This window comes from Varanus komodoensis, unplaced genomic scaffold, assembly GCF_004798865.1.
Source record: "Varanus komodoensis strain SLA01 unplaced genomic scaffold, ASM479886v1 scaffold73, whole genome shotgun sequence".
Taxonomy (NCBI): Eukaryota; Metazoa; Chordata; class Lepidosauria; order Squamata; family Varanidae; genus Varanus; species Varanus komodoensis.
Window position 1 is genome coordinate 1,724,203 of NW_025336386.1, and position 18,750 is coordinate 1,742,952.

An 18,750-nucleotide genomic window follows, 5' to 3' on the forward strand; every position below is an offset into this window, starting at 1 on the left:
TATAGTTCTCAGCCAAGCATGTGTTAAGTTGACCTTTTAGAGTGCTTAAGAATTTAAGGATCTCCAGGTATTTGCTGCGCCCACGGAAAAGAAAAGAAAGCTTGGTCTGCCGGCCTTCCTCCTGAAATGGGGGTGCCCATTGGCCTTGCAGCCCCCCAGTTTAGCCAGACCTATGAAAGGGGCTTGCACATGCTGACCTTCCATGTACCTGAGAATCAGGTATGCCTGTGCCCACATCTCCTTTTCAGGTCTTCATCCGGACAGCGGGTGCAGGGCCACCCCTTCTACGGCATGTGGATCTCTGAGCCTCTTGTGTAGGTTGCAGTGGAGCTAAAACCAGAACGCACCATCCAGTTTCCATACTGGTTCTCTGGCATGCCCACACCTCTTCTGTGCCCAAGCTCCCACTTAACATACACATGGGCTTGCAAGTGCCTCTGCTGGAGTCCCTGAGGAGCTTCCTGCCATGAAGCTGGAAGCTGAGCACCAACCAACCGCTGTGCCCTGTGCTCTTCCGACTCACCTGGCCCCGCCTGGGCATCCTGAGGCTTCCTGCCCAGCTCCCCTTAATGGGACTGAAAGAAAGCCAAGCAGCCGTGGTTTTGCCCTGGCTTTCTGCATGCGATGGAAGACCCTGCAGCTGAACCTTCTGAAGCAGGACACAAATGACTCGGTCTTCCAAATAGGTCCATGATGCATTTTGATGGTTTATCATGGTCCCCTGTGACCCAGAAGGGCCAACAGGCAATTTTTTGAATTTTTGCGATTCTGAACTGCCACAGGTCAGCGGCATTCATTCGCCTGGTGAGCTGCTCAAACCACTCAGGAGTCTCTCCTCTCCCCCAGCAGTCTCCTTCCCCATTCAGTAAGTTATTAACCAAGACATGCTTTTTAAAATCTTTATTGGAAAATAAGTTGCAGTTGGAACACAGACAGTCAAGGGAACACAACCACAGATTAGCCATTTGTCTTTCCCAAAGGTGTATTTATCATTTATACATACAAAAGAACTGTAAGCATTTTAAAAAAAACTTGTTTCACATGGTCCACTTTACAAGCACAGGGCACACGGGATCACTGACAACTGCGACTTTTGGTTTTTGTAGCAGACAGCTTTTTGAAGAGAGGTATGTGCATGTTTGGTGTCTCATTAAATCTGTGCAAACAAGGTGAGGTCAACATGTTCATTGCGGCAGCAGACTTCAGGAAGCCAGAAGGGTGCTTGTCCGTCCCCGTGCCCCCCGCCCCGAAGGGCCTTTCTTCCTCTTCTGTGCCAGCCTGTACCCCCAGTATCCCCGAGCTTTGTGCTTTCCAGGGGCCGACTGGGCACGATGGCAACTGTAATCCAGCATATTGGGAAGGCACCGGTTTGGGGAAGGCTGCTCAGGGCAGTCTCTTAACAAGAGACAGGTGCACCGAGAAGCAGCACAAAGGCCGGCTTCCCTGCCTAACCCCCCTGCCCCCCATGTGTGGGTTTTTTTGCCAAAGAAGTTAAACAGCAAAGGGCTGTTCCTAAAGCCGCTTGGTTTGGAATGAGAGGGACCAAGTTGGAGTGAGCCTGAATATGGAATTAACCTGTTTCTACTCCTGCAGCATAAAGAGTTGGCAAACACTGAGTGAACAGCCTTAGTTCAAAGGTGGTGGTTAAGGGTGGCGGCCAGGGAAAGAGGAGCGATCCCGAAGAAGTTGCTGGATTTGTAAAGGCAGCCGAGAGGAGGCGGTGCCTCGATGCAGCTTAGTGTGGTTTCCAGCAGCTCTGAAGGCGGAAGAGCAAAGCTGGCTTCAGCCACACCATGTTGCTCCTAGAGGTTCTGATAATGGCTACGGCACCCGTCTCAGCAAGCCTTGCCCAAAGCTTTGTGCCTTGCTGGGCGGATTGGAGGGAACAGCTGCCCAGGCCCAGGCCATGTCTGCACAGCAGCTTCCTGTGTTCCTTCTGGAGTGCTGACATGAGCCGGGGACCACCACCTGCTGCTGCTGCCGTCGCCAGGCACATAGTAAACCCACCACAGTCCTCTTACTGGGTGAAGCAGTTGGTCATTTGGCCTTTGGTGACCAGGAAGCCCTTGCTCCCAAAACCCGAGGAACTGCCCTATCTATGCGGAACAGTATTGCTCTTCCTTCCTCAAGGGGTTAAGTTTGGGCTTCAAGCATAAAACAGAGAAGCCAGAATTGGAGCGCTTTGCCTGGGTGCCAAGGAGCCTTTCTGAGGCTGTGCTGGGTGCAGCCTTTGTGACAAGCAGCTTGTCGAACGTAATCCCAACCAAGCACCAGTGCTTTGCACGCTGGCACTCGCCAGGCCCTCCACAGGCACAAGAGGGTTCTGCCACCTTGGCAAAGCTGGCCAGCCCCACATTGTAACAGTGGCCACAGCCTGGGTAGCCATGCTGGCCGCGTTCATAGATTCCGAGCATGAAAAGCAACATGAGAGGTGAGAAGGAGGCGCGGTTGCCAAGCATGGGAAGGGCACTGATACAGGGCAATGAAATCATGCATGATTCATTAGCGGCTCTTACCAATGACTTTGCTGCATATGCTGACGCATCTGTTAAGAAGTTACCATTGCATGATTAACTATCGCCATGATGAAGACACAGAAATAGTACTGAGAATGCTTTACCAAACTTCCAACAATGGGTTTTTATTGCATGTTGGTGGCAGCAGCCCAAATTCAGTGACTGGCTCCATCGCTTGGTGGAACATACTGCTCGGCACGATAGTTCCAGCACAGTCTGCAACCCGGTGAGCAAGCTGCAGCCTCCAGCCACAACTTGTGGATGGCCAGAGGCTAAAGAGATGCTCCCCTCCCCCGCCACCATTCTTGTGGCTGTAGAAAACAGGCCATTTCTGAGCGGACTGATGGGCAGGCCTCCTTCTCTCCAGTCAGCTCCTCAAAAGCTGCCAGGTGGCCGCTCACCTTTCGGTGCACGCAAGGTGCTCCCGCCTCTCCCTGCTGCTTGCGAGAGTTGCTCTTCCTTCCCTTCTGCAACTGCCACAAGCTGCGCGATGGCAGGGGCTGCCTGGGCAGCGCCAGGGCTAGCCAGGCTCCGGTTAGCACCTTCTGAATGGTTCCTGGAGTAAGTAAACCCCGCTAAGTGACTGCCTTGCCTCCTAGAACATGTGTAAGGGGCCCTTGTGAAATACACGTATCAGCACCATTTCACAGGAAACATGAGAGGGCTCTCCTTGCCCCGCCCTTCTGACACTGGAGGGAAGCCAAGCCAAGGCGACGGGCATGGTGCCTTGCGGAGCATTTCCTGGCACTGCATGCAAGAGCACAGCAAAACTTGATGGGGAGCGGAACCGGGGTGTGGGGGGGACTCTGACAGGGACATGCAGAGACATTCACTGGTTTATCTCTGGTTTGGTCTGATTCACTGGTTTATCTGCGGCCATTAATTTTTATACCTGCAACCTCATCCTGGTGATAACATAGGCAAGAGTATCGAAAAGAGCTCCATCAGCATTCAGCTTGTAACTTTCAGTGGTTGCTGCATCTCATTTTCAGCATAAGAAAGAAATAACCACATGAGAATTAGGGGAGAATGTGGCTTCTCTACTGTGTTAAAGAGAGAGTGTCAGTTTTGGTCATTCAAACATGTTTGGTTTGCCTAGAATGGCCCATTTAGTATTTTATTGGCAGCTTGGAATATTGCCTTCTTCCTTAGTCTCTCTGAGATCACGGAACAATCACATACGTCCGCTGAAATGTCAGTCTTCTTTCGTATAGGCAAAGCTGCTCTCTTTTCCCGCTTTGAATGAATTGTTCACATTTCCATCCCCAAAAGTTCCATTTTACACTAAATGTGGGCGAGGATCATCCCACGACAAAGGCATCTGCTCCTGCTATTTCTGCCAGAGGCAAGGCTGCAAAGCAGGCGCACCCCGAGGCAGAGAGACAACCTTTGAGGGTGGCTAGTTGAGCCAGAGGTATCTCACAACTACCCACCCCCAGCAGAGGCTGCTGGACCAAGACCAGGGCTGTGGCTTACTCAGAGACGCAGCAAACAACCTCTTCTATGGGGACCTGGGGTGCTTCGCACCCACCTGGCACACTGGGCAGCCTGCAAGAGGAACTCTGCGGCAAAGGCCTTCCGACCTCTGCCGATAAAAGTTCGGTCTTTCATCCCTACTGAATTTGCTGAAAGTTGTTGTGATCATTTTGCAGGCTGGGCACAGAGGGGCTGAATTCGACACTCCATACCTTTGCTTGAATAACCGTGGGAAAGGGAGGGGGGGCCTTAGTGACCGTGCCCCCTTCCCAGCCTTTTATACAACACATATCCTGCCCACAGCCTTCTAAAAACAATAGCTAGGGAAAGGAGGGTCATCAGAGGTAACGTGGGCACCCTGTATGTCGCTTACTGTGGGTTTGTACTGACTTGTAATCTTTGTACAACTGATTGTGTTAGCCATCTTGAACATGCTGATGAAAAGATGGTTTTGCAGATCAAATGGGAAAGCCCCAGGCTTCCACTGTGAAGGCCGGAAGAAAGGCGCCTGCCAAAGTGCCCCGTGACTGAGTTTAGGAACAAGATGTGAGCACCTCGGCAGCTGCCTGAAGATCCCCACCTGTCCGTGCCTCGGGCAGAAGCAGCTGCGGGCAGCAGCCTGAGTCCCGAAGGGCCGATTTGGTCACTGCAGCATGAACAGGCAGCTCTCGTGCAGCTCCCATTCACTTCAGCGGGTGTACCCAGGAGCACGTCTGTTTCAATCATGCAAGGCTGCCATTTTGAATGTTCTGCCCCGGGTACTGACCCGTCTGGGTCAGCCCTAAGTCCTGGGCGATGCAGCTTCATGCAAACCATTAAGCCAATTCCTTCAGTGTCCCCTCCAATTTGGGAAGGTTCAAAGGGGTAGAAAAGGAAAAGGATACATAAGAAGGCATCAGATGCATACATTCAAAATTGTAATACAGAGCACACTAACGCTACTGACCAAGACAGTTGGACGGAGCATAATCTCTCTCTTCTGTTAATACAGTTAATACAAGGATATTTTGGAATTGATGGTTTTATAGTTAGAAAAAATACACTGTACTGAACAAACATTTATTTCACATGTACAATCAATTTAAGGAAACATGTATATGTATTCTAGCTTTTTGTTTTCTAAAATACGTAACACAACTTTGTGTGCTGCTAAAATACCAGTGTTCTCTCTAAGGAAAACGGGACTGCAGTTTGACTGCTAGCCTGCAGTAAATCACCATCTCTACAGGGTTAAACCCCACGTGGGTCTTTGTCCATAAGACTGGCTCGATCACTTCGCACTGCAAAATCTGGAACACTTGAGGCTGAAAGAGGACAGCACCCGATTTAGCCGTCTCTGTTAAAATATGGCGTGTCAAACCTCTGGGGTTTGCATACGGATAGCTCCTGGCATGCACAGATCTCTCTTGAGTTGGGGGCCATCTCTTCTAAGCGGGATTTCTGAGATCAATTTCTGCCACTGAAAAATGTGCCCAAACTCCCTTACAGAGGAGTGTGGGGCAAATCCCAGCCATTACGGTGCATGTTACACCAGCATGTTTAAAAGGAAGAAAGGACAGTCCTCTTAACAGGACACTGGTACTTAAAAGGGCCAGCAGGAAGAAGATTTTGGTGTCACTGGCATCAAAGGAGTTTGCCAAATGGCTGCACACAGGTAGCGGCAGATGCTTTTGCTAGTTTCGTGAGCGCCGTTTTGGCGGAAATGGCCTGGCAGGACAGGTACCTATCCTGCGGTCATTGCAGCTGCTGTTCTCAACCCATGTTTTCTCTTCCATCTTGACATGTCACCTTCTTGTGTGAAGGGATGAGCTTGTGGACTGCAACCCACACAAGGCGGAAGGAGCTGGCCGGGCACAATGCCGGTGCTCCGTTCCCCACTTCTCTGAGTGGTCGGTTTTCTGAAGGCAAGGATCTGATTTAAGCCTAAAGAAGTAGAACTGTTGACATATTGAAGCCATCTGAAAAACGCAACCTGTGATATCAAAATCACAACACGAATGTGTGGCATCCATCCACCCATTCAGAGCAGGAACTGTATGTGCACACACAAACACACATCAAGGAAAACAACACGATCCTTGTCTCTTTTTCCTGTTCTGTTTTGGCACATTCCTTTGAAGGGGCCTCTTCTGGGCCTCTAAGGGGGAAAGACTGGGCAAGATGTCACGGCAGGTCCAGAGGAGGACTGTGCCGACTGGTTTTGGAGTAAGCCCTGGAAGCACGAGATAATGCGCCTACTCGTCGGGAGAGACGGTGTGGGGTCTCCGACAGGCCAACTGATGCCCTCTGCCGCATGCGCTTTCAGTGGAACGCCGCATCAGCTCACGGGATGAGCACGGCAACCAGCACAGCTTTTCACGCTTAGAGGGAACACTTGATATATTGAATATGAAAAGCATCCTTGGACAGGCAAGACAAGAACCAACACCACTGTATAGAATTCACTGCACCATTAGCTAAGAGTAAATTTAACCCAGCACATAACTTGCCACATGGAAAAAAAGTACTTTTGAATACATTTGCAACCCACCAGTTGACTGTACTGTACCACAGGAGGGGATCTGGCCCATTCGCTGGGCTCTGCGCCCACTTGTGTGGCAGCTTCACGGGGAGGCGCCGCCTCCTCAGTACGCCGGCACCGGGTAGCCTTTGGGACTGGTGTCGAGGGTCTCGGAGAAAGGCGGGCTCTGATAGGTTTCCGTGCTCTCAACTCCACTGCCTGTTGGGTAGCCAGCACTGGGGTCAGTGGGAAACTGATCCGTGGCAAAGAGAGACATATCAGTTCCCATTCGGTATCTCTGGAGGGCCTTAACAGTCAGGGCGACCTTGAAAGGAAAAGAAACGGCAGAGTACAGTGCCTGCACATGAGGGGGCACTGCCCCAGGCCCTCCCACCAAACCACTCGGAGGCCCCACCCAGCCCATGGCCCAGTGGCCTTCGTGGCCCCTTCTGGCTCTACTCTTCCATGAGTCTATGAAAGGCTGCAGACCATGGGCACGCCTGGCGATCTGAGGAGGTGTCCCTGGCGCCAGCACAACATGGCTGTCCGGAGCGGCACGGCAAAGACCAGGTGGGCAGCGCACAAGAAGCAGAGGAGGGTGGAGCCAGAACTAAGACGAGAAAGAGGTCTGTTGTCCCTCAGGGAACTTGTTTCCCAGCAACCCCAGCTGCACGGGGGATCGGGGTGCTGCTGCTTTTTAAGGGGGAGAGGTAAAATTCTCCCGGCACCATCTCGATTTTCCCTTCGGCGCCAGGCAAAGACGTATCTTCTTAGGAATTTTTTTAACATTTAGCCTGTATGCTGTGTCCCCTTTTCATTGTTTTTATGGATGTCTAATTGATTATGTTTTAACTGGCTTTTAATGTGTTTTTACTGTCGGTATGTTTTACATTGCAAGTCACCTAGGAAGGCCTCGGCCTATAAATATATGTAAATGAGTAAATAAAACCCCCTGGCCGGCCCCAGGCAACCCGTCTGGAGCACATGGGCGCCTGCGGCCCCTCACTGCCCCGCACGGTCCTCTTCCTAGCAGTGCCTGTCCAGATGTTTCCAGAAAGTGTGCAAGGAAGGGGTGAGGGAAAGAGCCCCCTGTCCCCCACATCTGCCCCTTTCCCACCCATCTACAATTTCCAAAAGAGGAGGATGCACTGAATGAAGATGCTTCGAGAAGAATCGTCAGTAAATTCTGCATCCTGACAGGGCAAGCTAAGTCCCTGGAAAACCTGCAAGAAGGCAGGTGAAGTTTGGGGGCGCACGGCAGGGAAGGTTGAGCCAGGGACCGGGGCTCCGCACTGAGTCTCCAGTCATCGCAAGTTCAGGACAACGGCCACAGAACACTGTGCAAGCTAAGAAGCTTTGGGGAAGTGGCTGGCCCAGAGGCACGGCTGAACAGGACGTGGAGACGCAGCCCCTGAAACCTACCCAGGAGATGATGGAGAAGAAAGAAAAGGCTATGGCCGCTCGGGCAGCGTCACCTCCTTGTGTTGCCCCCTGGCTGGGTGGTGTCCGCTGCCACTGGTTGGCCAGGAAGCAGAAAGCCACAAACCACAGGAAGGACCAAAAGCCTGTAAAACAGAAAAGCCCGTCACTCCCTCCAGGTGGCTTGCGGTGCTCGTGCAGCTCCGTCCGGTTGCTGGCCTAGCCGTTTCCCTCCCTGCTCGCTCCTGCCTGGGCCTTTGGCCATGCATTTGCTTGTATCAGTCTAGCATTCTGCTTTCATCCTTCTGCTATGCACCATTTGAGGGGCAATGATAAAAGAATGGCATACAGGCAAGTTTATTTGTGGTGATTATGATTTTGGGCAGCCCCATGATATGCAGAAAAATGAGCAGACAAAGCCTTTGCCAGGACAGAGAGGCTGCACAGCGATGTTTTCAAGGCACGGAGGCCACACCAAAAGAAATTATCTGCCCTGTGCACGTCTGTTTGCCAGGACCTGGAGAGCACTGCCAGGCAGAGGAGAAGGCACGGAGCTGGATGAGCCAATAATCTGGGGACCCAAAGTTGCCAAAAGGGTCTTGGATGAAAAGGGAGTTCTCTTGTTGAGACCTTGCAGCAGTGCTCTTCAAAGAAAACCAAAGGGAGAGGGCTAGCTGGACGAGTGATCTAACCCAGAGGAAGACAGCTTGATAAGCCAATCATTTGTTCCAGTGGTGCGACAAGATAATAGCAAAGAAATTTGTTGGTTTCATGGCATATCACTCACTGAAGTGTTTCAGTCATTAAAAGCAGAGATGGAAAACAGTCTAGTAATATCTGAGGCTTATCCCACTTGCTCCAAAAACTACTCAACAATGTCATTGTTCAGATCCCATCTAAACGAATTCAGCCAACCATCTGCCAAACCCCCTGGCCAAAAATGGACTCTGCCTCCCTCCCCCTCGGGCAGCCAGTGCCTGATGGTGCAGTGCCCCCACCCAGTCAGGAAGCACCCTCAGACGCTTGGCCCGGATTGTTCCAGCTTCCACCTTGCCCTGCTTCAGTTAGTGCAAAGGATGTCCAACCCCCGAACTGGTTCACTCAACCCTCACTGGATCTGGAAGACATGCACCAAGCCTTCCCCATGCTCGCACTGCCCCAGCAGACCCTGTATCCCCTAAGCAAACCCCTCTGCCCTGCGCCAAGGGGCCCACCTGAGAAGCCGAGGTCCAAAAGCACCACACGCTTCCTGTCTTTCACACTGCTGATCTGCTGGAAATGCAGGTCAACCACCAGAAAGAAGCTGCAGGCCAAGAACGCGATGATGCCGACGGCAACTCCGTAGCTGCAGGCGCCCTCGTGGCTGTTGTAGATGCATCGCAGCACCGGGGACTTGTCTGTGTTGACGTAGCCCTCGTTGACGATGGAGCCGAAGACGACGATGGAGAAGATCTGGGCAGAGGGTTGGGGAGGGGAGGGAGAGGAACAGCTGTGCTCAGAGGAGCCCCCACCTCCCACCAAGAGATGCTGAGGGAGACGTGCTGACAGCACCCATCAGGCCCCTGGGTCAATACTGCCCCCAGCTGCGGGGTCACGCTGCGTCCACACGCATTCCCGCTCCTGAGAGGCAGACTGTGGGAATCGGGAGCCATCTCCAGGGGCGGCTGGAGGCTCCAGAGCCGGGGTGGGGGGTGTGGGGGGGGCTGCTTCTGCACTCCGGGCCACAGTATGAGCTTTTAGGGGCAAGGGTGCCATTTTGGGGCCAGGCACCTTGACAGTTCAGATGTGCCAAAGTGGCTGCATTGTCCCCAGCATATGACAAATGAGCCCACGGAAGTGGTGAGGACAAACTGCGGCAGGTGGGTCCTCCAGAAGTTGCTGAGCAGCAGCTCCCACTGGCCTGGGCAGCCTAGCTGAGGAGAGGAGAGGAGAGGAGAGGAGAGGAGAGGAGAGGAGAGGAGAGGAGAGGAGAGTCGGATGGGGCCTGGGAGGCCTGGAGGGTGGCCTGCGCTCGGCGCAGGACTCCAACTAAAGCATCCCCGGCCACGGCTGTCCAGCTGCCTCCAGAGTGCCCATGACTGCCGTCTCAGATCCCTCCCTGCCACTGCTCGGAGGTTGTGATGACACACCATGGGAATCGTCCCAGGATCAAGCCTGCTGCTGCAGCCCTTGATGCTGCGGCGGGCTCATGCCGACTCTCTCTCCAAGGAAGGGGGGCCTCTGCCCCTCCCCGCAGGCTCTCAGGGAGATGAATGCATGGGGCAAAGGGGCCGTGGCAGAAGTGCCTCGCCTAATCGAGCCCCCTTTGGGGCTGGGGAGGCCAGGGAGCGTTGGGCAGGGGCAGGAGCATTCGGCTGGCGGGAGAGGGGAGCCGCACGGCCAGGGAGAGGCTGCTAAGGTCCGCCAGGGACCGGGCAGTGCAAGAGCGGACTTTGCCAGGATGCAAGGCCGGAAGGAGCGGGGAGCGTGGAAACCAGCCAGGAGCCCACGTGCTCGGCAGGCTGAGGCAAAGTCCACAGCGCAGGGCTGCTGGCCGGGCATGTGAAGCTACCCGTGGCCGCTCGCCGCTCCCGGCCGGGGCTGTCTCAGGGCTTTGCCAGGCACCGAAGCGAACCTGGCAGGCTGCCAAGTCCTGACCCCCTTTCACTTCGGGTCCAATGAGCACTTCTGAGGAACTTGTTTCAGGGCAGGGACAATGTGGCACTTAATCATGAAGTTTTTTCTGAAAACGTAATTGTTTCACTTGCATGTCTGGTCTGTTCTGCTGCGCCACCTAGGGCCGCACAGCAGGAAGGCAGAAAACGAAGTTCAGCGCTTGATCAGCGACAAAACTGGAAGTAGATACGGAGGATTCGCATGCGATTAGCAGCCTTGTGCAGAATAGCTGTACGTGAGAATCCCAGTCTACCAGTGAAGATGAGAGTTGTTGGACAGTTCCCAACAATTACTACTGTAACGGCATAAAATAAAAATATGACCAAATAAATCTCAGCAGTAGTGCAAACCTTTAAAAAACAGGAATGTGTTTAAAACAACATAAATGGATCCACCTGGGTAAAAGAGAAATGTTGCAGCTGCGCTGGTTTTGAAAATCCATCTCAGAGGAGAGATCGGAACTGGCGCAAGTGCTCACCATTTTTACCATGAGAACTGTTGCATTTCACAAAATCAAAGCGAATGGCAAAACGCCGGAAACCTACTCAGACAAACCCATTAGAATCAGCACTAGTTAACTCGAGAGCGTCGAACAGCAACGCCATGCCAAGCAAGCACTGCAATAACTATGCGTAACATACACACAATCCCAAATAGTCTTCACAACACTCCTGCAGGACAGGCCAGTATTGCTGTCTTTGTATTCCAGGGAGGGCCCAGGCCGAGAGGATGCATCACCTGAGGTTGCCTGAGAGAGCAGAGCAGGGCCACCTGGCACACCGCTCAGGTGGTGGCTCCATCCCATCCCGCTTCAGCACCCAGGCAAGCGCATCCAGCATTTTGCGTAGAAATGAAACCATGCACTCATCATGGGCGTGATCTGGCAATATGGCTCACTCCATGTTCAGCAAGAAGCACATGAGCATCACATAACGGCTCCTTCTAGCTTATGAGACCTGAAGGTGGGATGGAGTCAGCAGAAGATGCTCTAGGACACAGGGAAAATCCAAAAAGTGCGGAGCTAAGATGGGCACAGGATGACACTGAGGACATGCGCATTGGTGCTTTGTTGCTGTCGGTAGAAAATTTAGAGCCAGCGTGGCACTGAGGTTAGGAGTGCGGGCCTGGGTCTCAGGCGACCCGGGTTCGAGTCCCCACCCAGTCATGGAGCCAAGTGGGTGCCTTCAGACCAGCCACAGCCTCTCAGCCCAGCCCACCTTGCAGGGTTGTTGTTGTGGGGCTAAGACTGAGAGCAGCAGGAAGAGAATGATGTAAGCCGGTTTGCGTTCATAAGAAAAAAGTAGGACATAAAAATGAATGAATGAATGAATGAATGAATGAATGGGTCAAACAGCCTCCTCTCATCATCACGCCTGGTACCCAGGCCTGAAAGGGAGGAAGGCACCTCCCCTCGTCTGTCCCCGGTGGAACGTCTGAACCACCTGAGGAAGAGAACAGGCACAGGAATCACTCCTGCTCTGAGGGCAGCGGAAGGAAAACCTGCCCAGGAGAAGCTGCATGTAGGCGGCTCTGGATCAGGGGCAGCGGCCTGCTGGGCACCCAGAGGGCATCTGGCTCAGTCCCAGCCTCTCCAGGAAGGGATCCTGCCAGAAGCCGCAAGCGTGGCTGCCAGGCAGTGCCCCCAGAACTGTGCTTGGTGAACCGAGGCCCTGCGCCATGACAGCCTCAGCACCGCCACTTTTATTCCTGGCTTGTCTTTCTCTCGGTCCAGGAAGCCACACAGCTTCTCCCCCAGCACCATGCTCCAAATGCGCCCTGTCGGCATTCTTCACAGTCCAGCCTTCGCACTCGCACATTGTGACTGGCCAGCTGCTTCTCTTATGGGGTGGGGATTAGCAGGGCTCTGCTCTTGCAAGGTCTGCAGCTGGGGCTGCTCCTTCCTCCTGAGCAGACCTGGGCAAAGGGCTCTTCTGGTGGCCAGCAAACACCGCGCTGGTTTGTGTGTGTCCCCCGCCTGCTCCGGAGAGCCATCGGGTGAGAGAAAAGAGGGCACGATGCAGGATGGGTTGAAGGGGATTCTGGGCTGGAGGAGCTCAAGGAAGGCTCTCCGGCGGTGCGAGAACTGTGCAGCGGCCCAGCATTTTCGGTGGGAGTGAGGTTTGCCCGGGAGCTGCAGCCACCGCCTCCTGGACTCAGTGAAGCCAGCGGATGGACGCAGCTGCAGCATTCACTTCCAGGACCCACAGGCGGAGGTGCGATGGGAAAGGCTGACTCTCTGCCACTTTGCGAGGCCCACCCAGAGAAGATTCTTCCTTCACAACCGGCAACCAAGGAAGAGTCTGCCAGACCTGCTTCATCCTGTCTTCCCACAGAGAAATGCCAGCCACCCTCGGCTCAGGCCGAGCGACACAACATTCCATCCAGCTCTGGATGCAGAAGGAGGCTGCCTCCTCGGCACCCACCAGGCCCACCGCCCCCGGCCCTCTCGTCTGTTCCAAGGCAGGAGCACCTCCACATGCAGCCCTGCGCACATCCCTGGGCCCCCTCACACCACTGAGCCACCCGGCCCACGTTCCATGGTCCTGGGTTGGAAGCACCGGGAGAGCCCAGAAGCCGCCTGCAGAGCGATGGGTGCCCGCGAGGCCTGGCCCTGCCTTGGCACCTCTGAGGCACATGCAGGGGTTGCCTGGAAAGCAAGGGTGAGCCGGCCGTCAGTGCTGCACACCAGAACTGGGGGCGGCATTTCCGTTCCCCGAGCCGTGGGTGGCAGGGCTGCCTTTCTTTGCAGGCAGCGAACGCAGCTCCCCACCAACACGAAGGCATATCACAAAGACCAGACGCCCTAAGAGTGAGCGCCTGGGAGACTTCCAGATGCTACCTCCTTCAACCACAAAGGCCCTCGCCAGCACAGCTGCCAGCGAGGGGTGATGGGAGTCGTAGGTCAAAACATCCAGAGCACCCCATGTTTCTACACCACAGGACAGGCGAAGATGCCAATTCTGCCTCCGTATCCATTCTGGAAACAAGCGGGGCCAAACAGCAGCAGGCACACCCTCCTGCGGGACTTGGGTGGCAACACAGGCAGTCACCTGCCTTCGAAGGGCCCAGACAGGGCCAGGCTGGGACCTGCAAGGGCGACAGCCAAACGCCAGTGAGGTGGGGCATGTCCGTCTCCTAGGACAGTCCGAGGCTGTCCTGAAGACAGTCGTTCTCAAGATCGTAATGTCAAGGGGGAAACTGCTAAACTGGGACTTACCTCCACTGAGGCATGAATCAAGAGAGCAGTAACTTGTCCCTTTAGGCGCGTTAAATAACTTAGTAATTAACTAATTAAATACTGCTTGCATAGAATTGCCACCCCCACCTGGCATCTCATGCCCATTGCCTCCGTCATTCCCTGCTGTCTCCAGGACCAGATGGATACCGGTCCGGTGGGCAGGATGAAGTGGGATCCAGCCCAGGCCAACATGCCGTGGCAGATCTGTTGCTCGTCAAGGTGTCCTTTAACATGAAGCTTTCACGAAAACCTTTTCACTGCTGCAGAGTAAAGCTGCAAGTCAGTGGTGAGGGAAAGCACTATGGATGTGCTCAGATGGGGAGGGCAGGGCAGGGCAGGGCAGGGCAGGGGAGGGGGGGTGGGGGGGCGGGAGAGGCCTGACATCAAAAGTAGTGTCCAGAATTGATGCCTAGCTCAAATTAGTTCAAATTAGGCCCTGGGCCCAGTCTTCCCCTTATTTTTTCTCATGAATCCTCTTTTTCTGTTGTTCATTACTTTGCCTCTCATGGTCTCTATTGCAATAGACATTGTAAGCTCCCTGGAGCAGGGAGCTATTTGATAGGGTATCATCACTGCCTTGTCATGGTGAAGGGGCTAGTGTAGCTCAATGAAGCTGTGAGGTCTGCCGTGCAGGGCCACCCAAGATGGACAGGTCATAGCAGAGAGCTCTGACAAAACGTGATCCACTGGAGAAGGAAATGGCAACCCACTCCAGTATCCTTGCCATGAAAACCCCAAGGATAGCACCAAAAGGCAGAAAGATATGACGCCGGAAGACGAGCCCCTCAGGTTGGAAGGTGTCCAATGTGCTACTGGGGAAGAGCGGAGGGCTAGTACTAGTAGCGCCAGAAAGAATGAAGCGACTGGGTCAAAGCCGAAAGGACACTCAGTTGCTGATGTATCTGGTGGTGAAAAGAGAGTCCGATGCTGCAAAGATCTATATTCTATAGGAACCTGGAATGTAAGATGCATGAATCAAGGCAAGCTGGACGTGGTCAAACAAGAGATGCCAAGACTGAACATCGACATCTGAGGAATCAGTGAACTAAAATGGACAGGAATGGGTGAATTTAATTCAGATGACCATCAGGTATACTACTGTGGGCAAGAATCCCTCAGAAGAAGTGGAGTAGCCTTCATAGTCAATAAAAGAGTAGGAAAAGCAGTACTGGGATACAATCTCCAAAATGAAAGAATGGTCTCAGTTCGAATCCAAGGCAAACCATTCAACATCACAGTAGTCCAAGTCTATGCCCCAACCACTGGTGCTGAAGAGGCAGAAGTTGACCAGTTCTGTGAAGGCCTATAACACCTTCTAGAATTAACACCCAAAAATCATGTCCTTATCATCATGGGGGATTGGAATGCTAAAGTAGGAAGCCAAAAGATAACTGGAATAACAGGCAAGTTTGGCTTTGGAGTACAAAATGAAGCAGGGCACAGGCTGGTAGAATTCTGTCAAGAGAATACGATGGTCATAGCAAACACTCTTCCAACAACCCAAGAGACGACTCTACACATGGACATCACCAGACGGTCAACACAGAAATCAGATTGACTATGTGCTCTGTAGCCAAAGATGGAGAAGCTCTATACAGTCAGTAAAAACTAGACCAGGAGCTGACTGTGGCTCAGATCATGAGCTTCTTGTTGCAAAATTTAGGCTTAAATTGAAGAAAGTAGGGAAAAGCACTAGGCCACTCAGGTATGACCTAAATCATATTCCTGATGAATATACAGGAGAGGTGACAAATACATTTAAGAAATTAGATCAGATAGAGTGCCTGGAGGTTCGCAGCATTGTACAAGAGGTAGCAACTAAAACCATCCCAAAGAAAAAGAAATGCAAGAAAGCAAAATGGCTGTCTGAGGAAGCTTTACAAATAGCTGAGGAAAGAAGGGAAGCGAAAGGCAAAGGAGAAAGAGAAAGATACAAACAATTGAATGCAGAATTCCAAAGAACAGCTAGAAGAGATAAGAATGCCTTCTTAAATTAACAGTGCAAAGAAACAGAAGAAAACAATAGAGAGGACCAGAGATCTCTTCAAGAAAACTGGAGATATGAAAGGAATATTTCATGCAAAGATGGGCATGATAAAGGACCAAAATGGCAGGGACCTAACAGAGGCAGAAAAGATTAAGAAGCGGTGGCAAGATTACACAGAAGAACTATGCAAGAAAGAGCTTAACGTCCCCGATAACCACGATGGGGTGGTCACTGACCTCGAGCCAGACGTCCTGGAATGTGAAGTCAAATGGGTCTTAGGAAGTCTGAGCAACAACAAAGCTAGTGGAGGCGACAGTATTCCAGCTGAGCTATTCAAAATCTTAAAAGACGATGCAGTAAAAGTGCTACACTCAATATGCCATCAAATTTGGAAAACTCAACAGTGGCCACAGGATTGGAAAAGGTCAGTCTATATTCCAATTCCAAAGAAGGGCAATACCAAAGAATGTTCTAACTACCGCACCATTGCACTCATTTCACATGCTAGCAAAGTGATGCTCAAAATCCTACAAGCTAGGCTCCAGCGGTATGTGGACTGAGAACTACCAGAAGCACAGGCAGGATTTCGAAGAGGCAGAGGAACTAGAGATCAAATTGCCAACATACGCTGGATCATGGAGAAAGCTAGGGAGTTCCTGAAAAACATCTACTTCTGCTTCATTGGCTATGTTAAAGCCTTTGATTGTGTGGATCACAACAAACTGTGGCAAGTTCTTAAAGAGATGGGAGTACCAGACCATCGTTTTTGTCTCTTGAGAAACCTGTATGCAGGTCAAGAAGCAACAGTGAGAACTGGACATGGAACCACTAATTGGTTCAAAATTGGGAAAGGAGTTCGGCAAGGCTGTATACTGTCACCCTGCCTATTTAACTTATATGCAGAGCACATCATGAGAAAGACGGGGCTAGATGAATCACAAGTTGGAATTAAAATTGCCGGAAGAAATATCAACATCCTCAGATATGTAGATGATACCAGTCTAATGGCAGAAAGTGAAGAGGAACTAAAGAGCCTCTTGACGTGGGTGAAGGAGGAGAGCACAAAAGTTGACTTGAAACTCAACATTAAGAAAACTAAGATCATTGCATCCGATCCAGGAAGAAATGGAGGTTGTGACAGATTTTATCTTCCTGGGCTCCAAGATCACCACAGACGGGGACTGCAGCCAAGAAATTAAAAGACACTTGCTCCTGGGGAGGAAAGCTATGGGCAAATCTAGACAGCATACTAAAAAGCAGAGACATCCCCCTGCCAACAAAAGTGTGTGTAGTCAAGGCTATGGTTTTCCCAGTTGCAATGTATGGCTGTGAAAGCTGGACCATAAGGAAGGCTGAACGCCAAAGGATTGAGGCCTTTGAATTGTGGTGCTGGAGGAGACGCCTGTGAGTTCCTTGGACCACAAGGCAATCAAACCGGTCAGTCATAGAGGAGATCAACCCTGACTGCCCTTTAGAAGGCCAGATCCTGAAGATGAAACTCAAATACTTTGGCCACCTAATGAGAAGGAAGGACTCCCTGGAGAAGAGCCTGATGCTGGGAACAATTGAGGGCAAAAGAAGAAGGGGACGGCAGAGGATGAGGTGGCTGGATGGAGTCACTGAAGCAGTCGGTGTGAGCTTGAGTGAACTCCAGGGGATGGTGGAGGACAGGAAGGCCTGGAGGAATGTTGTCCATGGGGTTGCAATGGGTCAGATGCAACTTCGCAACCAATAATAACATCATTGGATACATAAGAACATGAGAAAGGCCCTGCTGGCTCAGGCCAAGGTCCACCCAGTTCAGCATCCTGTTCACACATGGGCCAAACAGCTGCACGTGGGAAACCTGCGAGAGCATACAAGTGTGAGAGGACCCTCCGGCAGGTTGCAGAGGGGGGAAGCACACTACAAGGGCTGGCATGGGGCCCATGGACTCGCAGCGTAGGGAGGGAGGAATTCTCCCGGTCCACTTTCTCCACACGAGGCATAATTTGCACTCCTCTGCCATGTCTCCCCTGACCTGCCTTTTTTTCTAGGCTAAATAACTCCAGATAGCGCACCCTTTCCTCGTGGGCATGAGCTTCAACCATGCCATCCTGAGCTGCCCCTCCCAGCTCGACAGCATCCTTTCCCGAAGCCTGCCCAAGGTGCCTTTGGGGCGGAAGAGTGGCTAAAAGGGGGGGGGGGGCACCAAGCGCAGGGCCCCGGCCGTGCCCGAGGCCCCTGGGCCGGCCAGGAGGCGCGCCTCCCTGCCCCGAGGCGCTCCCGGGGGCAGCCCCACATGCACGCTCTGCAGACGCGCCTGCTGACGAGGGCCGCCCGCGAAGGGCAAGCGCGGCGCGGGAAGGAGGGCTGCCGAGCCGGGGCCGCGGCCGCGGCCGCTGCGCGGGCCCGCTTGCGCCTCGAGCGCGATCCCGGAAGATAGGCGCCACGTGCGCACCGGGGTGCGCGCTTGCACCGCGCGCAAAGGGCGCTGTCGGCGCTCTCTGCCCCGCCGCCCCCCCGCGGGCTGTCCAGGCCCAGGCCAGCGGCGAGACGCTCCCCGGCCCGGTCCAAGCCCGGGAGGCGGCGTGCCCATCTCTCGCCTCCGCGACGGGCAGGCAGAGCGCCCGCAGGGCCGAGCGGCGCCGGCCCGATCCCGGGGCGAGGGCGGGAGCGGCTCCTGGTCGCCGCCCGGCAGAGCCCCAGCCGCCTCCGGCTGCGCGGCCCCGCGGGACCCTCCCGCCCTTGCTCCGAGGCGCAGAGTGGCCGCGGCGGAGCAGAGGCGGGGGGCGAACACGCACCTTCCGCGGCAACCGCGGTTGCGGACAGCCGGAGGCGCTCCGTCCCGGGGCGCGGAGGAGCGGGCCACCCGCTCCGGGGCCACGCCGGCCCCCCCCGCCCCCCCCACCCCCCGCAGCACAGCTTCCCGCTTCCAGGCACGCGTCCCGGACCGCCCCACCCGGCGGGGCTCGTGCCC

General features: G+C 53.6%; 1 protein-coding gene across 1 annotated transcript; it reads right to left on the reverse strand.

Moving 5' to 3' along the window:
* Positions 1–6,616: 6,616 nt before the first annotated feature.
* Positions 6,617–15,325, reverse strand: SYNGR3 (synaptogyrin 3). Its single transcript, XM_044452591.1, has 4 exons — positions 15,305–15,325; positions 9,126–9,363; positions 7,915–8,057; positions 6,617–6,817 (listed from the first exon to the last, which is right to left on the reverse strand). Exons 1-4 carry the CDS (start codon positions 15,323–15,325, stop codon positions 6,617–6,619), a joined length of 603 nt encoding a protein of 200 aa, XP_044308526.1.
* Between the last annotated feature and the right edge of the window lie 3,425 nt (positions 15,326–18,750).

What these genes read in the sequence shown, in the direction of transcription:
- SYNGR3 (XM_044452591.1), bottom strand. Translation starts at nt 15,325, where the DNA reads ATGTGTAGAGTCGTCTCTTGG. An exon ending in TGTGTAGAGTCGTCTCTTGG is followed by an intron (nt 9,364 to 15,304) that starts GTTGTTGGAAGA and finishes CCCTCTGCCCAG; the next exon opens with ATCTTCTCCATCGTCGTCTT. An exon ending in TCTTCTCCATCATCTCCTGG is followed by an intron (nt 6,818 to 7,914) that starts GTAGGTTTCAGG and finishes TTTCCTTTCAAG; the next exon opens with GTCGCCCTGACTGTTAAGGC.